This window comes from Rhinolophus ferrumequinum, chromosome 25 (genome assembly GCF_004115265.2).
Source record: "Rhinolophus ferrumequinum isolate MPI-CBG mRhiFer1 chromosome 25, mRhiFer1_v1.p, whole genome shotgun sequence".
Classification (NCBI taxonomy): Eukaryota; Metazoa; Chordata; class Mammalia; order Chiroptera; family Rhinolophidae; genus Rhinolophus; species Rhinolophus ferrumequinum.
Genome location: NC_046308.1, coordinates 4,953,245 through 4,973,475, shown reverse-complemented (window position 1 = coordinate 4,973,475; position 20,231 = coordinate 4,953,245). Strand labels below are relative to the sequence as shown.

At 34.9% G+C, this 20,231-nt stretch overlaps 1 protein-coding gene across 1 annotated transcript in view; it reads left to right on the top strand.

Annotated features, from left to right (window-relative positions):
* The window catches only part of KNTC1 (kinetochore associated 1), a 55,762-nt gene that overhangs the window by 13,268 nt on the left and 22,263 nt on the right, over positions 1–20,231 (top strand). Inside the window, exons 16-41 of the mRNA XM_033097143.1 lie at positions 56–131; positions 243–368; positions 464–553; positions 931–984; positions 2,695–2,756; positions 4,564–4,675; positions 5,371–5,514; positions 5,711–5,767; positions 5,859–5,960; positions 7,550–7,669; positions 7,769–7,912; positions 8,434–8,532; positions 9,142–9,245; positions 9,399–9,498; positions 9,967–10,101; positions 10,651–10,770; positions 12,032–12,104; positions 12,690–12,757; positions 15,451–15,731; positions 16,079–16,251; positions 16,680–16,777; positions 17,207–17,345; positions 17,858–17,914; positions 18,422–18,585; positions 19,429–19,533; positions 19,906–20,034. Coding sequence (XP_032953034.1) covers positions 56–131; positions 243–368; positions 464–553; positions 931–984; positions 2,695–2,756; positions 4,564–4,675; positions 5,371–5,514; positions 5,711–5,767; positions 5,859–5,960; positions 7,550–7,669; positions 7,769–7,912; positions 8,434–8,532; positions 9,142–9,245; positions 9,399–9,498; positions 9,967–10,101; positions 10,651–10,770; positions 12,032–12,104; positions 12,690–12,757; positions 15,451–15,731; positions 16,079–16,251; positions 16,680–16,777; positions 17,207–17,345; positions 17,858–17,914; positions 18,422–18,585; positions 19,429–19,533; positions 19,906–20,034 — 2,932 coding nt within the window. The remainder of the gene's footprint in view (positions 1–55; positions 132–242; positions 369–463; positions 554–930; positions 985–2,694; positions 2,757–4,563; positions 4,676–5,370; positions 5,515–5,710; positions 5,768–5,858; positions 5,961–7,549; positions 7,670–7,768; positions 7,913–8,433; positions 8,533–9,141; positions 9,246–9,398; positions 9,499–9,966; positions 10,102–10,650; positions 10,771–12,031; positions 12,105–12,689; positions 12,758–15,450; positions 15,732–16,078; positions 16,252–16,679; positions 16,778–17,206; positions 17,346–17,857; positions 17,915–18,421; positions 18,586–19,428; positions 19,534–19,905; positions 20,035–20,231) is intronic.

Sequence of the window (20,231 nt, the reverse complement as noted above, 5' to 3'; positions counted from 1 at the left end):
GCAAAGCTTAAATTCCCTGATTCATAAAAATCTTACCAAAATTTCCACTTAACAGATTGAGTCGGTTACTTCACAAACACAGATTTGCTGAAGCTGAGAGCTTTGCTATTCAGTTTGGACTAGATGTTGAGGTAATCGTTCCAATTTATTTGTTTATTGAACAAGCATTTCTTTGTGCACAAGATGTTGGGGAGATAGTATTTTTGCTTCAAGTTGCTTGATGTGGTGTGTTCATATTCCAGCTTGTCTACAAGGTAAAATCAAATGATATATTGGAGAAACTAGCTTTGAGTTCTGTGGACACCAGTGAGCAAACCAAATGGCAAAAACTTGTAGACGAAGCTAAGGAAAATCTACATAAAATCCAGGTGTGTTTTCGCTGCCATGTACTTGAGTGTTTGGACTGATGGGTTGGTTGGTCAACATTAGGTCACCTTACTATTGTCTGGCATTTGTGAAACAGGATGATGAATTTGTGGTGAATTACTGCTTGGAGGCTCAGTGGATAACTTATGAAACAACCCAGGAAATGCTAAATTATGCCAAAACCAGGGTAAGTTTGTATAACATTTGTACATGTTAGTTTGTCTTATGCAAAACAAATCATTTAAAAAAAATGAATTCTTTTCCCATCATAAGCCTTTTTAAAAGGGCATTTTTGCTGTAGATTGTTCCCCTCAGTGGCCTTTGAATACCTTTGCTAGCTATATTCCTTAAAATTACGGTATAACAGATGGGCAAAGTATTGTGAGCTTTTTTTCATAAAATTCATTGTTTTTTAAGATGTGTCATTTCTTCATTGTTCACTATTTATCTCAGAGTTCAATGCAATTTCATTTTTAAAGATAATTTTTTTCCTTTAATTCACTAAAGATCCATCCTTCATGAAAAACCTAACATAGCAGATATTTTTATTGTTTTTCTTCATAGCTTTTGAAGAAAGAAGATAAAATTGTTCCTGTCTATTCCTATGGTTTAAAAGAGGTAACTACATTAGATTTATAGGTTAATTTGGGGGTGAATGTACCTTTACAGTACAGTCATGCACCACTTAATGACAGATCTGTTCTGAGAAATGTGTCGTGAGGTGATTTCATCATTGTGGGAACGTCGTAGAGCGCACGTACATAAACTTGCATGATCTAGCCCACTACACACCTAGGCTATATGACATAGCCTATAGCTCCTAGGCCACAAACCTATACAGCATATTACTGAACTGAATACTGTAGGCAACTGGAACACAGTGATAAGTCTGTGTATCTAAACATAGAAAAGTTACCGTAAAATACTGTATAAAAGAAAAAATGGTCCACCTGTATGGGCACTTACCCTGAATGGAGCTTGCAGGACTGGAAATTGCTCTGAGTAGACTTTATAAACACTGTACACGTAGGCTACACTAAATTTATAAAACAACACAAGATTAAATCAAGCTCAAGAGAAAAATGATGCAATCAAATGATGCCATAAACACGAGATGGGTGAGGCTGCTGCTGGTAGCGTGGCATCGCACTGTTTCCCAGTCGACTTTATAAGTAGAAAAAGAACACTCTAAAATAACAATAAATAGTATAGTAACTACATACACTGGTAACATAGTAGTATATTATTATTACCAAGTATTATGTGCTGTATCCAGTTGTATGTGCTGTGTTTCTATATGACTGGCAGTACAGAATATTCCTTTTCAGCATCACCACAACCACATGAGTAATGCATTGCGTTACACAAGTTATAACAGCTACGATGTCACTAGGCTATAGTCAGCTCCACTATATTTTTTTTTTTTTAGTTTTAATAATATATTTCATTTAACATGATACAGCCAGATGATACAGTTTCAATATGTAATCAATATGTACATTATTAATGAAATATTTCATTTAAAATTTATTGAGGTGACAATAGTTAGTACAATTACATAGGTTTCAAGTGTATAATTCTGTAGTATATTATCTATGTATCACATTGTGTGTTCAGCACCCAGAGTCAGTTCTCCTTCCATCACAATATATTTGACCCGGTTTACCCTCATCTGCCACCCACTTTCCATTATAATCTTACGGGACCACCAGCATGTGTGTGGTCTGTCACTGACTGAAACAAGGTTGTGTGGTGCATTCTGTGCTTTTCAATTAAAGATAGGCCTGTAGTTTTTTTCAAGAGCAAGTTATTTCCTTATCTGCAAAATGGGAATAAAAATACTTACTGGGTTATTTTGAGGCCAAATGAAATAATTTAGATAAATCATTTGCCTAGTGCCTGGTAAACTGTGATGATGATTAATGATGGTACCAGAAATAACGTGTGTGTGTGTGTGTACACACGCATATATATTTTTTAACTCTCAAAATAAATTTTTGGTATAATCTATCTAGGTTTTACCATAAGGGCATTTCTAAGTCAGTGGGAAAACTAATTGATTTTGAAGGGCACCCACAATTAATGTGCAGTGGCTTCCTCTCTTTTGCAGTTTTATTGCATTGATTGTGACTGGAAATGTTGACCATTATTCCACTATTTTTTGTTTTGTGTTAAATAAAAGCAGTCATATTTATGGGAATTGACCTGTAATATGGAATAAAATGAGAACATCTGCAAGACTTCTTAAATAGAATGCTTAATTTTTGGTGTTTTTAATTTTAATGTTATCGCACACAATATTCAGATTGTCAAGTTATTTCTGTCTAGGTACTAAGGGCGCATGCCAAGTTGACTACTTTTTATGGAGCATTTGGACCAGAAAAATTCAGGTGTGTATATTGTTCATTTTTAATTTTCAGATTGTGAATTAGACTTAAGTTTGGAATGTCATAAAAGATAAAGTATTGCTTTGAATTAATTTGTGTCTCTGGGGGTTTGAATGATGGAAAATGTTACCTTTCCTGCTAAACTTTAGGCACTTTATACACCATTAATGAGAACTGAGACATTTGAAAGGCAAATTTAAATGCATATACCTTTTGCCGTAACAATTTCACTCTGGAAATTGATTTTATTAACTATACTAATATGTGTGCCAAGAATATCATTATTTACAAATATGAGATATAATTACCTTAAAGATAAGACAAGTGTACTTATGAAGAGAAATTAACAATGAAGGGAAGCTTTATTTTTTTCCTTGTAGCTAGTCATTCCAATGCTGTCATTAAATGATCCACATTTTTCACTGCTGATTGAAATGTTACCTAATTATATGCTAAAAATTTCAGGTGTATTTAAGTCTACTTTTGGACTTTAATTGTATACAATTGATCTCATCTCCCTGTTCATTCACCAGTATCAAATAGTTTTAACTAATGCAGTGTTAAAAATGTTTTATTATTTGGTAGACTCGTCCTACAATATATACTTCTCTTATTTTTCAGAACTTGGGGAGCTATTCTCTGATGTTTGTCTTTCCTGTATGATATTTGGAATCAGAATCAGCTTATCCAATTTAAAGAAATCTTATTCTTACTGGGATTTTTTTTTAATTGGCAATGTGTTGAACCTAAGATCAATTTGGGGAGAACCAGCATCTTTACAATATTGAATCTTCCTATTTTAGGACAATATTTGTCTTCCTGCTCATTCTATCCTGAGTTTTAGGTTTGTGAGTGGTATCTATTCAGTTGTCTTTATATAGATTTTGTGCATTTAAAACATTTTTTTTATATTATTTGATCTTTTTCCCCTACTATTATAAATGGGATTTTTCTCCCTCATACTTTCAAAAGGATATACAGGGATATTGATTTTTTTAATTACTTTTAAGCCAGCTACCTTATTAAATTCCTTCATTATTTGTAATAATATTTCAGTTGATCTTATTTTTCCAAGTATATAATTACATATTTGAATAATGATAATTTTGCCTCATTGTTTTTTCCTTGCCTAATTTCACTAATACTTGTAGAACATTAAATAATGGTGGGAATAGGCATCCTTTTCTTGTTTTTGACATTTATGGAAATGCTTATTTTGCTTTATCATTTAAGCATGACGTGGGCTTTTACGGTTTTTGTTTGTCTTTTTATCATTTTAGAGAAGTAGTCATCATCTATTTCTGAGCTTTAATCAGGACCTAGTAGTCATTGCAGCATTGTTGATTATAGCAAAAAATGGGAAATAACCTAAATGTTCAACTATAGGGGACTAGTTAAACATATAATAGTAAACCCATAGAATAATATGTAGTCCTCAAAAAGAATAACATTTATATGTGCTGATTTGGTACAAGCACCAAGATAAGATAAAATGATTTTTTTTAAGTACCGATAGTATATATAGAAAACTCATTCATTTAAAAATTTAAAAATCTTGCATATATGTGTAGTGATTATCTCAGGAAAGACCTACAAGAAGAGACATGATTTCCAGGGAAGACACAAGAGCTCTATAAGTCTGGGATAAGAAGAAAACTTACTTTTCACTGAGTAATCTTTGGAACTTTTTTATTTAACTTTTTAAGAAAAAAAAAAGCTAGCTAAAATGCATAATGACGTCCACTTGTAACAAATGACCTTAATGTGTTTTTTTAAACTACTGACTTTTTTCCTCTCTTTGACTTTGCAGTGGTAGTTCTTGGATTGAATTTCTGAATAACGAAGATGACCTTAAGGATATTTTTTTGCAGCTAAGAGAGGGAAATCTTGTTTGTGCGCAATACCTTTGGCTGAGACATCGGGTAATACGTTCTGCGTGTGTTTCTTAATGGCTTCATAGTTCCTGAGATAGGTGCCTAAATCAGTGTTGGAAACTAACGAGGGCAAGTGTGACTGGGTAATGGGATGTTTTCACATTATTTGATAAAATATTACCTGTCCCAGAGAAAACTGCCCTCTGGTGATATTAACTCAGAGGAAATATTATAAAGATACAATGGGAACCTACTTTATCTCATCATTCAGAGTCTAGTTAGCTCCTAAACTGAGCTCAAAGGCAACATTTTATTAAGTGATTTATTGATGGGCTCTTTATGTAGTATTGGCGGAGAAGGTATTCCTATTGCAGCTCAGACTGTGGCCAAGAAAAAATTGCTACTCTGAACCCCCTTAATGTTGGCATATGTTTAGTCCAAAAAAATAGTTATCTTAGTGTGATGTCTTTAACATTCACATTCCAGTTAAGTTTTCCTTGATGGCCATCTTTGCCCATTTCTCTGCCACCTAATTGGTTATTTGAAACTTGTTGTCGTGAGATTCATGGAACCTGTGACTCCCTGCTAAAATCATTTGTAGAGAGTAAATCACCCTTAACACTTATTATTAAAATAGTAAAGTAATTCTTGAAATGACTTCCTAGTAGGTCTTTTACCTTGTTTGGAGGTTGTCAGTTTAAATTTGGCAGCTAAATCTTGATATCTCACTCTGTATAATTTAGGCCAACTTCGAAAGCCGATTTGATGTGAAAATGCTTGAGAACTTGCTCAACTCAGTTTCTACATCAGTCTCTTTGCAAAAGCTCTGTCCGTGGCTTAAAAATGATGTGATCCCGTTTGTGAGGAGGACTGTACCTGAAGGACAGGTAAGTTGTCTTTAGTAATATTTCCACTCTTGATGATTCAGTTTTATTTTTTACATTATATCATTGAAGATTAAGTCACACTAACACCAGTTAGTTCATTTTAGTGTCTCTTTTGAAAGATTATCATAGATGGTTTAAAGTATTTAAGGGACTGACTAACTGAGTATTTTATTTTTACGTGTTATATCTGTTTCAGAAAATTCTTGCAAAATGGTTGGAGCAAGCAGCTAGGAACCTTGAATTAACTGATAAGGTAATACCAGTATAATTAGCACATAAAAGACATTTAAGACTCTTCCAATGGCATAAAACATTATTTTTAATGGTCTCTAATATTTTTAAAGGCAAACTGGCCAGAAAATGGACTTCAACTGGCAGAGGTATTTTTTACAGCAGGAAAACCAGATGAGTTGGGATTGGTGTCCTATTGGCATTGGATTTCTTTGGTATGATATGGAAAACAAATTTTTAGTAATAAAACACTCAATTTATGTTAAAGAGTTTGTCTGCATGTACTAGAAATATGTCCACTTCTTAAATTTTTTGTTTTTATTCTGTTGTTTTCTTTTAGTGTGTACTTTTGAAATCCACAAAAAGGAAAACTTCCTTTTTTTCTTCCTGATATTTCTGTACAACTTCAACCTATTTTAAGGCATTCTTTTTCTCTATTGAACCAACCAAAAGGGCAAATATATATGTATATATACTCTTAAGTAGTATATTTGGGATTTTCTGCATTGGCAGCATTTCACAGTACTTTGAAAGAACACAACTCAGTAATGCATTAGGACTAGTTTACAAAAGCTGTGTCAATCAGGTTTACTTGTTAATTTAAACTAGTAAACCACTCCAAGTTCTGATTGCATTTTTTAGACATTCTAATAGCCATTAAGTACCAAGGAATATTTTAAAAGATCAAATTGAAAACAACCTGGGACTTTCTGACTGTCTGAAAAAATAGCAATGCTAGAAAGGGAACTAAGATCAGGGATGTTGATACTATATTTGATGTTGATTTGAGGTTAATGAGCTGAATTTATTATTTGACTTCTAAATTTCTTAAGTTCATGTCTTTTTTTCCCTCCAGCTTCCTAAAACCCAGAAAGTATTTATTATATTGAAAAAAAGTACATTCTTGTATTTTAAAAAAGTTTGCTGGGGTGCCATCATTTAGTTTATAAACTGACATGAGGCATCTAAGTATAATCTCAACTCTGAAGTATTAGGTACTGAAGTAACAGAGACATGACCTAATGAAAGGTCTTAATGTACATTATGAAACTGCATTTATTCCTTACATTTCTGGAACCCCCCCCAAAAAATAAATTTCCTTCTACTTTCTGATATAGCAGATTCTTATTAATTATACTTACTGATTATATATTGTTAAAAATAAAATGGGAATTTTTAATGTTTTAAGCAGTATATTGATGTTTATAATCCCTATAGATTATAATATATAATCTATAATGATCATTACAACAATGTATTTTTCCTTAGAAGAGCTTTTCCTCTTGCTATAAAATACTATTAGGTAGGTGCAAAAGTAACTGTGGTTTTTGCAATTATTTTTAACCTTTTAAACCACAATTACTTCTGCACCAACCTAATACTTTGTCTTTTCCTGTTAATTGTGTTTTATCAATGTTGAAAATTCTGTTCCTTATATATAAGTTCAGAAAATGTTACAACTTTAGATGTGGTCACGATCAATACAGATAAAACAATGAGGGCCATCTGGAGGATGTTTGTGTACCTAAGTATATTGGGGTTCTGAAAAAATATTCCATTAATAGTAATAGCTTTTCTATATTTTTCCTACGAAAGTTTTTTCAGATTTCTGTCATACTTTAATCTGTTAATTTGTGCTAATTTTAGTTAAAATCCTACAAGATGTAAAGGCAGAAGTTGCAGGTTTCCTTTTATGTTCATAATCATGGTCATTTCTATTTTGTCTGAAATAATTCTGACTCTTTGTATATTTCCCTCACACTTTTATTTCATGCTCTTAACAACTTTAATACTCTTGTTTCAGAAGGATTATGAAAACACGGAGGAAGTATGTCAGTTAAGGACTTTGGTAAATAATTTGCGAGAGTTGATCACATTGCATAGGAAATACAACTGCAAATTGGCCCTCTCTGATTTTGAGAAGGTAAAAGTCTAGATTTGTCAGCATTATTATTATTTTTTTGTCTTAGCCCGCCTGACTAGAGTGTGCACGAATACCATCTTTTCTCGTTTTGGCATCCAGGAGAATACAACCACCATTGTGTTCCGAATGTTTGACAAAGTGTTGGCCCCGGAGCTTATTCCTTCCATCTTAGAGAAGTTCATAAGGGTTTACATGAGGGAACATGACTTGCAAGAGGAGGAACTCCTCCTCCTGTACATAGAGGTAACTTTTTCTTTAGCTCTAGTCTTCTTTCTCGGATCTATGCAGTGTGTCATTGAATTAAATGTTGAACTCTTTAAGGAGCGTCATACTTTACCATCAGGATTTATGCAGCTTATCGTATTGGCTAAGAATATGGGTTAACTCTGCTACTGATTGACTGATAACCTTAAGCAAAATGGGATGATATGAGGATTTTCTCCAAATGGTTGTTATGAAATAGGAGCATGAACTCAATAAAAGTTAACAATTATTTTTTGTAGACATTAGTAAGTTGCGATAATCTTATGACTAGATCCTTCAAGAATGTTTCCTTAAGTTTTCTGCACCATGTAAAACTGAAGGCCAAAGTTTGGGCAATTATGCATTTTTGACTATTGTTCAACATTCACTGCAAAGTAAAAGTGTTTGTTTTTTTACACATCTATAAAAGCTGTTTAATCTATATGTGTGTTTTTACCTTTTTTTTGTTTTTGGGGTGAGAGTTTTAAGTTTAAAATATATATATGCTTATCCCTTTTTAGGATTTATTGAAGAGATGTAGCTCAAAGTCTACATCACTCTTTGAGACAGCGTGGGAAGCAAAAGCGATGGCAGTCATCGGGTGTTTATCTGACACAGATGTAAGTAAATGGTGACCATGCAGATTTTCCTTTTCACCATTGCGTCCCTTCTTAAAACTTGTTTCTGATCACAAAAGCAACACGTATTTGTTAAGGAGATTTTGTGTAGTATGCAAAAGGAATAAAGAGAATTAAAAACCATCCGTAATTCTATTTTCTTTAATTATGAAAATTAAAAGCTAAAGTTTTCTCATTCCCACCCTCAGAAGAACCATGATGGACAATTGGATGCTATATTTCCAGACTTTTCTATGGTTCTGTAGACATAGAGACATTTTAAAAATACATTATATTATACCTTTATTTTGATTTCACACTTTTATTAGGCACTGCTGTAAAATATGAATAAAATCCTGAAGACTATTATTTTTAAACGCAGAGGCTATAGAAAGTAACAGAGCTATATGAATTAACTTTTAGCAGACAACATACTTTTCTAAATATCAAAATTATTTTTCAGGTGTGAAAATTGGAAGAAATATATGCTTTTGCAGCCAGAAGCTACCATATAGTAGATATAAGAGCTCTGCTGTAGATTAGGCAGTGTCATTAATGCTCATGAAATGTAACTCCCGGGGCTGTTCACTGTCCGTGTGTGTATCTTTGTAGCTCATATTTGATGCTGTGCTTAAGATAATGTATGCAGCGGTGGTTCCCTGGAGTGCAGCTGTGGAGCAGCTGGTGAAACAGCACTTAGAAATGGACCATCCCAAGTAAGATCACAGTCTACCAAACAACTTTTTTGGTGTTGGATCAACCTCATATGTTGAGCTGGCATTCGTTTATAGTTTTTCTATCCTTTACCGTGACCCTTAGTATTTCATAAACAAGACGTCCCATGTTAATATCTATACATTTCCTTTTAGAGTGAAATTATTGCAGGAAAGTTACAAACTAATGGAGATGAAAAAACTTTTACGAGGCTATGGAATAAGGGAGGTGAACCTCTTAAACAAGGAAATAATGGTAAGTACAGTGAAGAGTCCTTTAACCACTTTGTTCCGTTTGTAGGGCAACGTAGGAAATTTAATGAGGATTTCATGTTTTTAAAGGTTAATAGATCTATGTTCTCTGCTACTTTCCTTTTGTTAGACAGAATGTTAATAGGGTGTTCAGTTGTTTATCGGAATAGTAAGGACCACAAATAGTGAATTAAGAATCTAAAGAAATATCTGAAATCACCCCATTGTACACCTTAAATATATAGTGTTTATATGTCAATTATACCCCAATAAAGCTGGTGGGGAGGGGAATTTGGACAGGACTGTCATAAAATTCAGTATATAAATCATGTTTTAATTTTTCATACAGCTTAGTTTTTTGGTTTTTTTTTGCTGCCTTCATTTAATGAATACTTTGCCTTATGAATAAATGATTTCTGGGTTCTCTGTGAGATTTCATAGCAATGAGATGTATATATTATCTCTATTTCAGAGGGTGGTTAGATACATTCTCAAACAAGATGTCCCATCTTCTTTAGAAGATGCTTTGAAGGTGGCCCAAGCATATATGTTGTCTGATGATGAAATCTACAGTCTAAAGATTATTGAGCTGATAGATAGAGATCAGGTATGAAAGTTTTCTATTGTCCTTTTATATGGTTTCTTTGTTAAAGAAATCCTTAAAAACTCAAAACAATCAAGTTATCCAAATAAATTAGCACAAAATAAAGTTATGCCAAGATGAAACACTGGATGTTAGATTGGCCATGTTTTTCATATCTATAGGTTCTTTAAAAGTATTTTGTGAATTGCTAATGGGCTTTCATACTCTTTGGTAGTGAACAAAACTCACATTTGTGTTTTATATATGCTACAGGACCCTTTGATTCCAGAACAGGATATGGATTTTCTTTTTGTATTCTTAAGTGTCTTTATTTTCATATAGTTCTATAACCATAGACATACCTAAAAATTACTACAAAGTACAAAGGGTAGTATTTTAATTTTTTTGTTTGCTGTCATCGTAAAAAGAATTTTCATATTTTTATCTTACCATAATTGATTTTTCAAAATGATGTCTTTTCTTCTTTAAATAGAAAAGAATGAGGTAAGTCCAAACTGGCCTTTGTACGAAGGTACCAACTGTTTTTTTCCTTCTTCTGAAACACTTTTATAGGGTGAGGACTGTGTTCTTCTGTTGCGGTCTTTGCCTCCTACTGAAGCTGTGAAGACTGCAGAAAGGGTCATCATATGGGCACGACTGTCATTACAAGAAGAACCAGATAATTCTAAAGAGGTGGGATTTTCACCAGATAAAATGTAGAGCAATCCAATTTTTATGGATTGTAAGCAATAGGATAAGACTTACAAGTATGAATATCTGCTCTGTTCTCACTGTTAGAATGCCCTAACGTAAAAATTCCCTGTGTAAATTTACTATGTAGGAAAAAAAAAATGCCTGCTTTGGAGCAATGGCCTGAGTCCACAATGACTAATCTGGGATCTGCAAATCAAAAGGATTAATTGAATTCATTGTACATAAAGCGTTTTCCATAATGCCTTGCAGTATAAACAGTATTCTGCGTTGTGGTCATTACTATCAGATAATAATGTCAGCCACAGAATCAATGCAAATCTAAAGAGTCTTAGAATGTTGAAACTTAGAAACAGTTTTAAGGGAGCCAGTTCACCTCTTTATAGAGATAAGAAACCAAATACCTGATTTATCCAGGATAGTTGAGTTTTTTAAACCTTCAGAGTTATATACCTCCCAACTTGTCTCAGCAGTCCATTTCAGTGACTTTTTACCTTTAGGGAAATTTTTTTAACATCTAGTATTGATTATGATCTTACTATGCAGTGGGCATTAGGTTAAACACTTCAAATGAATTGTCTGCTTCCTCTTAGTTATGAAGTAGGTCCTTATCGATTAAATTCAGAAACTGAAATTTTGAGGTAAATGACTTTCCCAAGGTTATTAGAAACTGGCAGAGCCTCAACTCAAACTCTGACACCAAAGTCTGTGTTCTTAACCACCAACCTGCACTGTATCCCATAGAAAATGTCTTTTTGTGTGGACCTGGCCCTTATATCCAGCATGGCCTTTAATTAAACTTTTCCTTGTTTGGTTTTTCTTCTTTTTAAAAAAAAAAAAAATCTTTTTTAGTCTTGAAGATAAGGATTTACTTCAGTTCTCTAGGCTAATTAAGTTACATTCTTTTGAACTTTTCCAGAGAGCTTTTCCAAATAATAAGTAAAAGCTATTAAAAAAAAAGAAAAAACCACCCCAAAGTGTCTATAGCGGAAAGGTGTATATTCTGTGGTATTTCTAAATCATATTTCCATGAGTCTGTACTGGTGTTTTTCATGTTTAGATTATATGTGATTCAATATCATTCATTTCTTAGCCACCCAACTCCCTCTAACACAGACCTCTCAATTTTTCAGTTCTTTTTATTGTTTTTTTTTTCTGATCCCATAGTTTTTATGTATTTGTGTGTGTGCTACTGGAGTGGCGAATAAAGGAAATAGATTTCATTTTGCATATTTCTTTTTAGGACAAGGCCTGGAGAATATCTGTAGTGAAGACGGCAGTAGACATTCTTAAAATGCTATGCGACATTCAGAAAGGTAGTTTCTACCTCTGTTCCCTCATCTTGGTTTTGTTCTCAAGTTTATCCTTTTCAGAAGGGAACATCAATGACAGCTTTCATCCTTATCCACAGTTCTTCTGGCTCTGATTGTCTTTGTTAATCCCACCCATTTTTCTTCATGGAAAGTCTTCCTTGCTTTATTCTTTTAATTAGTAGCGTAAGAATAGAAGCATCTAAAAACTTATCCTTGGTTTATATGCTTCAGTAAGCTGTTTAACGCTAGACTAGATTTCTTTGGTGCCTTAACTTATTATTCACATTTCTCACTTATCATTTGGTTATGATCTGGGGAAAAAACCCATTTAATCTTGAACTTAAAATAATTAACAAAGTAACTCTCTTGGGCAAAAAAAGAGCTACAATTTATTTCAGAAAATTTGCCATTTCTCCTACAACTTGTAAACTTTTCTGCCTTCAGAAAGAATAATTAGATTTTTTTTGTATTTCAATTGTCTTAGATAAGCATCTCAAAAGAACTATTGAAGACTTGAGATATGAAAACCAAATTCTGGTAATGTGGGAATTTGGATGTCTTTTATAACTTTTAAAAATTTAATTACAGACAATCAGCAGAAGAAGGATGAATGTGAAGAAATCTTGAAACTATTTAAAGTTGTTGCTAGCTTACAGGTAAAGATGTTAAATATTATTGTACATGATTACTTGACTAATCAGTGTATTTTGACGTTGGTGATCAGCCCTCCTGAAGGTTTTCTTCACTAGCCTTCAGGGACGTTAGATATACTGGCTATCCTTCTGTCTCTTTTCTAAATCAGTTTTATTGAGATGCAATTCATATACCATATTTTTTATCCACCAAAGTGTATAATTCAATAGTTTTTGAAATACTGCATTATTTTTTTAATTGTGGCAAAATACATACGACATAAAATTTGCCATTTTTATCATTTTTCAATATAAAATTCAATAGCATTAATTACATTCCAATGTTGTCCAACCATTACCATCACCAGTATCTATTTTCTATCACCTCAAGCGGAAACTGTACCCATTAAGCAACAACTAACTCCCTGTCCTTCTCTCCCCCCAGCCCCTGGTCATCTCTAATCTACCTTTTGTTTCTATGTATTTGCCTACTCTATATATTTCACATAAGTGGAATCATACAATATTTGTCCTTTTGTACCCATCTTTTTTTACTTAGTATGTTTGTTTGTTTGTTTGTTTGTTTGTTTTTAAATCTTTTATTTATTTTTTAAGTGTGTTTTTCCAGGACCCATCAGCTCCAAATCGAGTAGTTGTTTTAATCTAGTTGTGGAGGGCGCAGCTCACAGTGGCCCATGTAAGGATCGAACCAGCAACCCTGGTGTTACGAGCATTGCCCTCTAAGCAACTGAGCCATCCGGCCTCCCCAGTATAATGTTTTTAAGGTTTATCCATGTTGTAGTATGTATAGAACGTCATTCCTTTTTCTGGCAGAATAACATTCCAGCATATTTTGTTTATTTATCTGTTGATGGACACTTGGAAACAACTTGGGTTGTTTTTTGTACTTTTTGTCTATTATGGGTAATGCTGCAATGAATATGGATGTACAAATACGAGAGGAATTGCTAGGTCATGGTAATTCTGTGTTAGCGTTTTAAAGGAACTGCTCTTTTTTAATTGTATTCTAGTTTATGCTTTTTAAAAAAAAACATTTTGGTTTAAGGTACCTTAATAGATTATTTATTTAACTCAGATGACCCTAAATGACAGCTGACAATAGTTATCATTTACTCAATGCTTACTATGTGTCAGGCATGGCATGTATTATCTAATTGTCACAATAGCTCAATTCAGAGGGTACTGTTATAATTCTTTACAGATGAGGAAATTGGGACACCAAGTGTCTCTAAATATTGTGAAAGACGGCGAATAGACACTTGTCCAAAAGATTACTGTCTACTACATCGTAATGTCTTAATTGTTTTGTATATAATTTTATTCTAGACAATTTAATTTTTCTTAAAAATTAATTTCTGTTAATCCTGAATTGATTAACTGCCCTAAGACTTGAGATTCGAAATTAATTAATATCATTTTGGTTCAAAGGCTTTCCTGTAAAAGATTTTGTAACGAGAAGGACTTTTAAAGTTAACTAATGAGTTTTATTAAATAGAAAATTGGATAGATTCAAGGATCTCTTTGTGAAAACTTAAAATTCATGCTGGCAGATTTATCTTTCAGCTGTTATCTCTCAAAGTGTGTAAAGAAGAAATAATTTACCACAGTTTACTGGACCACTGTTTCTCAAAGTACAGTCCAGGGAATCTTAAGGGTCCGTGAGACCCTTTGGAGGGCAGGAGTCAGTGAGATTAAAACTGTATTGACAGCAATAATAAATTATTTGGTTTGTTTGTCCACAGGCTTCATAATGGGGTAACATCAGCACCCTGAAGGCTAATGGAATGTACACTTTCATGTACCCTTTGTGTTTTAAAAAATTTGTCAGTTTAATTTCTATTATGGTAAATACCGATGGATGTCCCGTAAACAAAGGTTTTTGAGGGTTCCTCAATAATTAAGAGTGTAATGGGGTGCTACAACCAAACGTTTGAGACCTATATTAGACAATAGATGTCTTTGTGAAAACCACCTGAGGAGTCAACATAATTGCTCCATGTTCTTAAATTTGAAAGTGAGAAATATTTTAAAGCAGTGGTTTTGATCTAGGCAAAGTCACATGTGTTTATTGTGCTGCTGTTTATTGAACATTTATTGCTCCAGATCTAGTAGGTGGAGAGCCCAGGCATGCTGCTAAACATTCTGCTATGCATGCACGGGCAACCCCCACAACAGAGAATCATCTGGCAAGATTGAGAAACCCTGCCCTAAAGTATGGCATCAAAGCGAAAGGTCTGACTCAGTCCCACCACCTCTTCAAGTCCTCCCCTGGGCTTCCATGGGTTTTTTGTTTTGCTGACTCCGGACCTAGATAAATTCTAGATCCGGAATCAGCAGCCCCTCAGGAGTTATTCTAGAAAAGAGCAGAGCTGGCTCCTTCAAGCCACCAGGTGGAATCGCCCAAATCTAACCTCTGATCCCCCCTCTTTGTGTTCAGGGCTCCCCCACAGTTCTGGCGCACAGTGTCAGTAGTGCTGACGCTGAGAAAACCTGAGATAAAGTGATGTTTTTCTAGTTTCCAAACTTGTTTTGTATCGTTCCTTTCATATCTTCAACTACGAAGTCTTAAATCCTTAATGTACGTGGGAGTCGTCTTTGAGGGAGAGAGAAGAAAGCGAGGTCTGAGACGTAAGATGGTTTTTCACAATCGACGAGCTAAACAGTCTTGGGCTTTGTCTTGTTTGCCCTTGCCACAGGAGAACTTTGAAGTCTTTCTTTCATTTGGGGATTATAGCAACACTTCCCTGTTAGCAGAACTGCGTGAACAGTACATTAAAGCCCAAGAAGTCGCACAGGCAAAACACCAACCCAGGAGCGCTGCAGAGCCTGAGGCCACTGAATGCAAGAGCCTGAGCCCCGAGTCCAGGCTGCACAGACAGGCGCTGGCCCTGCAGGTGTCCCCACTGGAGCTGGAGGCCGAGCTGACCTTGAGAGCCTTAAACGACGGGAATGTGGAATCGGCGCTGAGAAAATGCAGGTGAGTTCCGGCCCTCCGCATCCCACCGCTCCTCTGAAGGGAACATTGGCTTCAATTACGATGAGGGTGGGACCGGTGCTGCTTGCATTTGCACCGAAGTGAGTCTTGGTTTCGTTCCCTGAGAGCCCGTTTTAGACTTCAGAGGACAGGTGACCGATACTGCAGAGTTAGGTAACCTACCCCTTGCTCTCCAACAGTGAACGGGATCCCCAAATACGTTGAAAAATGAAGCACACTGTATACCGTGAAGACATTTTAAATGGTGGCTATATATTAACCCAAGAAAGGCAAATGCATTTGCTTTCAACAGGAGTATTCTAACTTCCCACACTTCCTTTCTTCCAAAGAGACTTGTACAGGTATCACTGCAACGCCGACACTGGGAAATTGCTGTTTCTGACATGTCAGAAGCTTTGTCAGATGTTGGCTAATGACGTTCCAGTGAAAACACCTGTGGGACTGAACCTTCCTGTGGTAATACATGATCTAGCCTGCCAAGCTGCCACCATCTGCAGTCCAGGTGACAAGATTTGTAATGTACATAGTCTGATATTCTCTGGTTCATGTCGTACTTGTCTCTTTACAATTGGACATTGCAGTGACAAGAGAAGAGGTCATATCTCCATTTTACAAAGGGATGCTTATAATCGATTCTCTATGGGGATGATTGTTTTTAAATATTTCCAAATACTAACGATGTCGCTTCTGACTGTTGACGATACTCGCTTTCATAGGACTGCGAAATTCCTTGCCTCCCCATATCTGATCTTAGTTTCCAGCCAAACTTAAGAAAACAACTGAACTGTATTATTTAGGGTTATGTGAAAACCTCTCTCTCTAACTTTGTGGTCTTCCTTAGAATTTTGAATGGTAATTATTCAGAGGTTGTTTTCATTATTCTAAACAAGTGAAATATTGGTGTAATGATTTTTCTCCATTTTCTTTCAGATTTTTTACTAGACGCTTTAGAACTATGTAAATATACTTTAACGGCAGTAGAACTGTCCAGGCAATGCCAAATGGATGACTGTGGAATTCTAGTAAAAGTAAATTGCTTTTGATTTTCTTTTCTTTAAGCAAAAGCCCTGCCAATCCATTATGCACCACTTTTAAATCACTCTCATTTTTTACACAAACGCTGACTCTATCTTGTAGTTTCTTGTTCTAGACTAGTGGGCACGAGACCACTTCTTTTTTTCTAGTCACTTATTGGCTTTAATTTGCACAATCTTATGAAACATTGGGTCTCAAACGAGGCATCTCTGGACATTGTCCTCCTCTTAGGGTGACAATGTAATTTAAAATGGCATGATTATCAGGCACAGACCAGAAGGAACTGACTACATAGTTGTATTTGACCATCAAAACCGCGTTTGGCTCTAATATCTCTGATTCTGGGTCCTGCTTGGTGAAGATGGTTATCTCTGTTTTAGAGTGTACTTATTTATGTCTTTTCCTTATGGTTTGGTATTTAGACTTCTTTCGGAACTCATAAAGATCCATACGAAGAGTGGTCTTATGGTGACTTCTTCAGTGAAGATGGAATAGTTCTCGAGTCACAGATGGTGCTCCCGGTCATTTATGAATTGATTTCGTCACTTGTCCCTCTAGCTGGTAAATCTTACTTGTGTTGTTATTTTCTATGTATTTCTGCTATATGCAAGTTTAAACTGTAGAGATTTAGCATTAGAACTACACAAAGTAATATGGGCGAACCTCCCAGGCAAAATGCTGAGCAAAAGAAGCCAGACACAAAAGAATACATAGCAGATGATTTCATGTACATAAACTACAACGACAAGTGATAGTGTTGGAAGTCAGGGTAGTGGTTATCCTTGGGGGTAGGTAATGACTGGGGGGAGAACAAGAGGGTGTTCCTGGGTGCCGGTAATGCTCTGTTTCTTGGTCTGGATGCTATTACATGGTTGTGTTCACTTTGTGGAAATTTATCAAGTTGTACACTCATTCATCTGTGTGTTTTCTGTATGTATACTTGAGGGTTTTTTTGAAGTAGCAGTTTGAGAACATTATTTGATAACAACACAATATTTAAATATCTCTGTGATGTGAATGTACTCCATAAGAATTACTTAATTTAATGTTATTTACTTTATTCTCTTCAATAGAAAGCAAGAGACATCCCCTGGATTCTACAAGTTTACCATACTGCTCCATTAGTGAAGGTATATGACATCAGAAATGTATATCATTGTATTACAACTTTGTAAATACACCAATATAAAAATTCCTTGAAATCCTGAATGTGAATCTGACTTAATGTTTTTAATGTAGTTACTTAGTTCTTACTGTTACATTGTTATTCCTCCAGAGAGTCAGAAAAAGTGTGTCATTAGGCTTATAGCCTTAACTTTTTTGAATCTTTTAATTTTTGTCTTCTAAGTAAAGAAACGGTTTTCCTCAGCTAATGATTTAAGCATCTCAAAACAGACCAGTCACAAACTACGTACCTCATTATCTAATGGACTGAGGTATTTTCTGGTTTAAATCAACCCTCATGTTAACTCCTCGTTTGCTAACTTTGAGAACCAATTCTTTGACCATGATCTGCACTGAAGAAGTATGCTGTCCCTGAAAACAGTTTCCAATAATATGATCTATCTTTGTTTTTAAAAAAAAATCTAAATTTTAAAATACTTTTACTCAAATAAAATACTTCTTTCATTTCACAGGATCCAGCCTTATTTTACCCAGTATAAATTCCATCTCCGCCATGCTTCAGAACCTTCAAGAATCTAGCCAATGGGAGCTGGCCCTGAGATTCGTAGTTCGTTCATTTGGTACCTGTCTTCAGTACTCTGTGTCAAACTTCATGAATGTCAGTTTGAGTGAAAAGGTAGGGTTTCGAGAACAAATACTTTCACTTTGGGTGAATATAGATACAAAAGCACTGGCAAATACAGGAATTTGGAGTCCACATTTTCCACTTTGGCTCTGTAGCAAGGAAATTGATAATTTGTCAGATTGAAGAAACATTTATTGAGTATCTACTGACACTCAGGTGGTATTCCAGAGTACTTGCACACGTTTCCTACTCAATCTTTACAACCTTGAGAATATCCACTTGCAAATGAGGAAACTCAAATTCAGGGAGGTAAAATAAGTTACCTGTGCTTTTAGGTTGCAGTGGTAAGTCTTTTTACTCTGAGCCCAGTGACTACATTAGGTCAAAACTCTCTATCAGCTGTTTGTTTCCTTGTGACCCAAATTATTATAATTATTACCTGATAGCATTATTGAACAGATTCTAAAAAACTTACTACCTGTTGATAACTTGTTTATGAAGCTGGTCTCAGAGGGAATCACATTTATTTCTACTACTCTGTTGATATTTACTAAATGCCAATTTTTAAAAAAAATTATTGAAGTATAGCTTTTGAAATTAAAATGTACGTGTTTGAAGTGTATCAACCAATGTATTCACCTTGTCATCAACACCACATTCAAGACACAGATTCAAAGGTACAGGTTAATTTAAAAATCAAGATATTTTTAAAAGTTCCTTTTCTGCCCTGTCCCAGTCAGTTCTCCCCCAACCCCAGTTTTCTGTCATTGTAGATTAAATGCGAATACTTTTTGCTTCTAATGATGAATTTTTGAAGTTCCTGAATATTTAAGCAAAGTTTTCAGAATGATGCAGAGAAGCAGACCTAATGAGTCTTTTGTTCTTTTCTAAAAGTTGTTTGGAAAGACCACATTAGTTAAATCAAGGCAAGTTATTACGGTATTGAAAGAGAAGGCCGTTACATTCGTCAGGGCAAATGCTACAACACTGTTGCACAAGGTGAGTATTTGCTCTTGATAAGCTTTTTTTCTTCTCTCTCTCTTCTGGTTACTTCTGATATCTCAGGGAGGTTAAGTAAGAGTGAGGGGGGTAGAAGGGCGTTGGGGATTTGAAGAAAAGTGATGAGCTAGGCTGAAGAGAAGGTAAGGGTTCCGTGGCATATAGACCTGGTTATAGGTGCTCTTCGTCAATTTATAATACTTATAAAGGACATTAAAACTAAGCAAATAAATTGGAACTGTTTACTATAACTTTTCATGAAACCCTGTTCTTTCATAGAGAATGCAATTAAATTTAGCAACAAGCCTTTAGACACTGAATTCTGTTTTGATTTATAAAGAATTTGCTTCTCTTCATGCTTTCTTCCCTTAGGTATTTAATTGTCGCCTGGTGGACCTTGATTTGGCATTGGGTTACTGCACCCTCTTACCCCACAAAGAAGTGTTTGAAAATCTCTGGAAGCTCATAGATAAAGCATGGCAGAATTACGACAAAGTTTTGGTATGACCTGGAAGCATACTGTCAGTTCTTGAAGTATGAAAGATTTAGGGGAACAAAGGAAGTTGGCTTTGCCTCTGTATCTTAAAGATTTAGCAGAACAAATGTCATACTGACTCACTTGGTTTCTACCAGCTTTTCTTTGACTAATGACACACTGGTGAATATATATGCAGGCATAAGCATTGCTCAACCCAAAG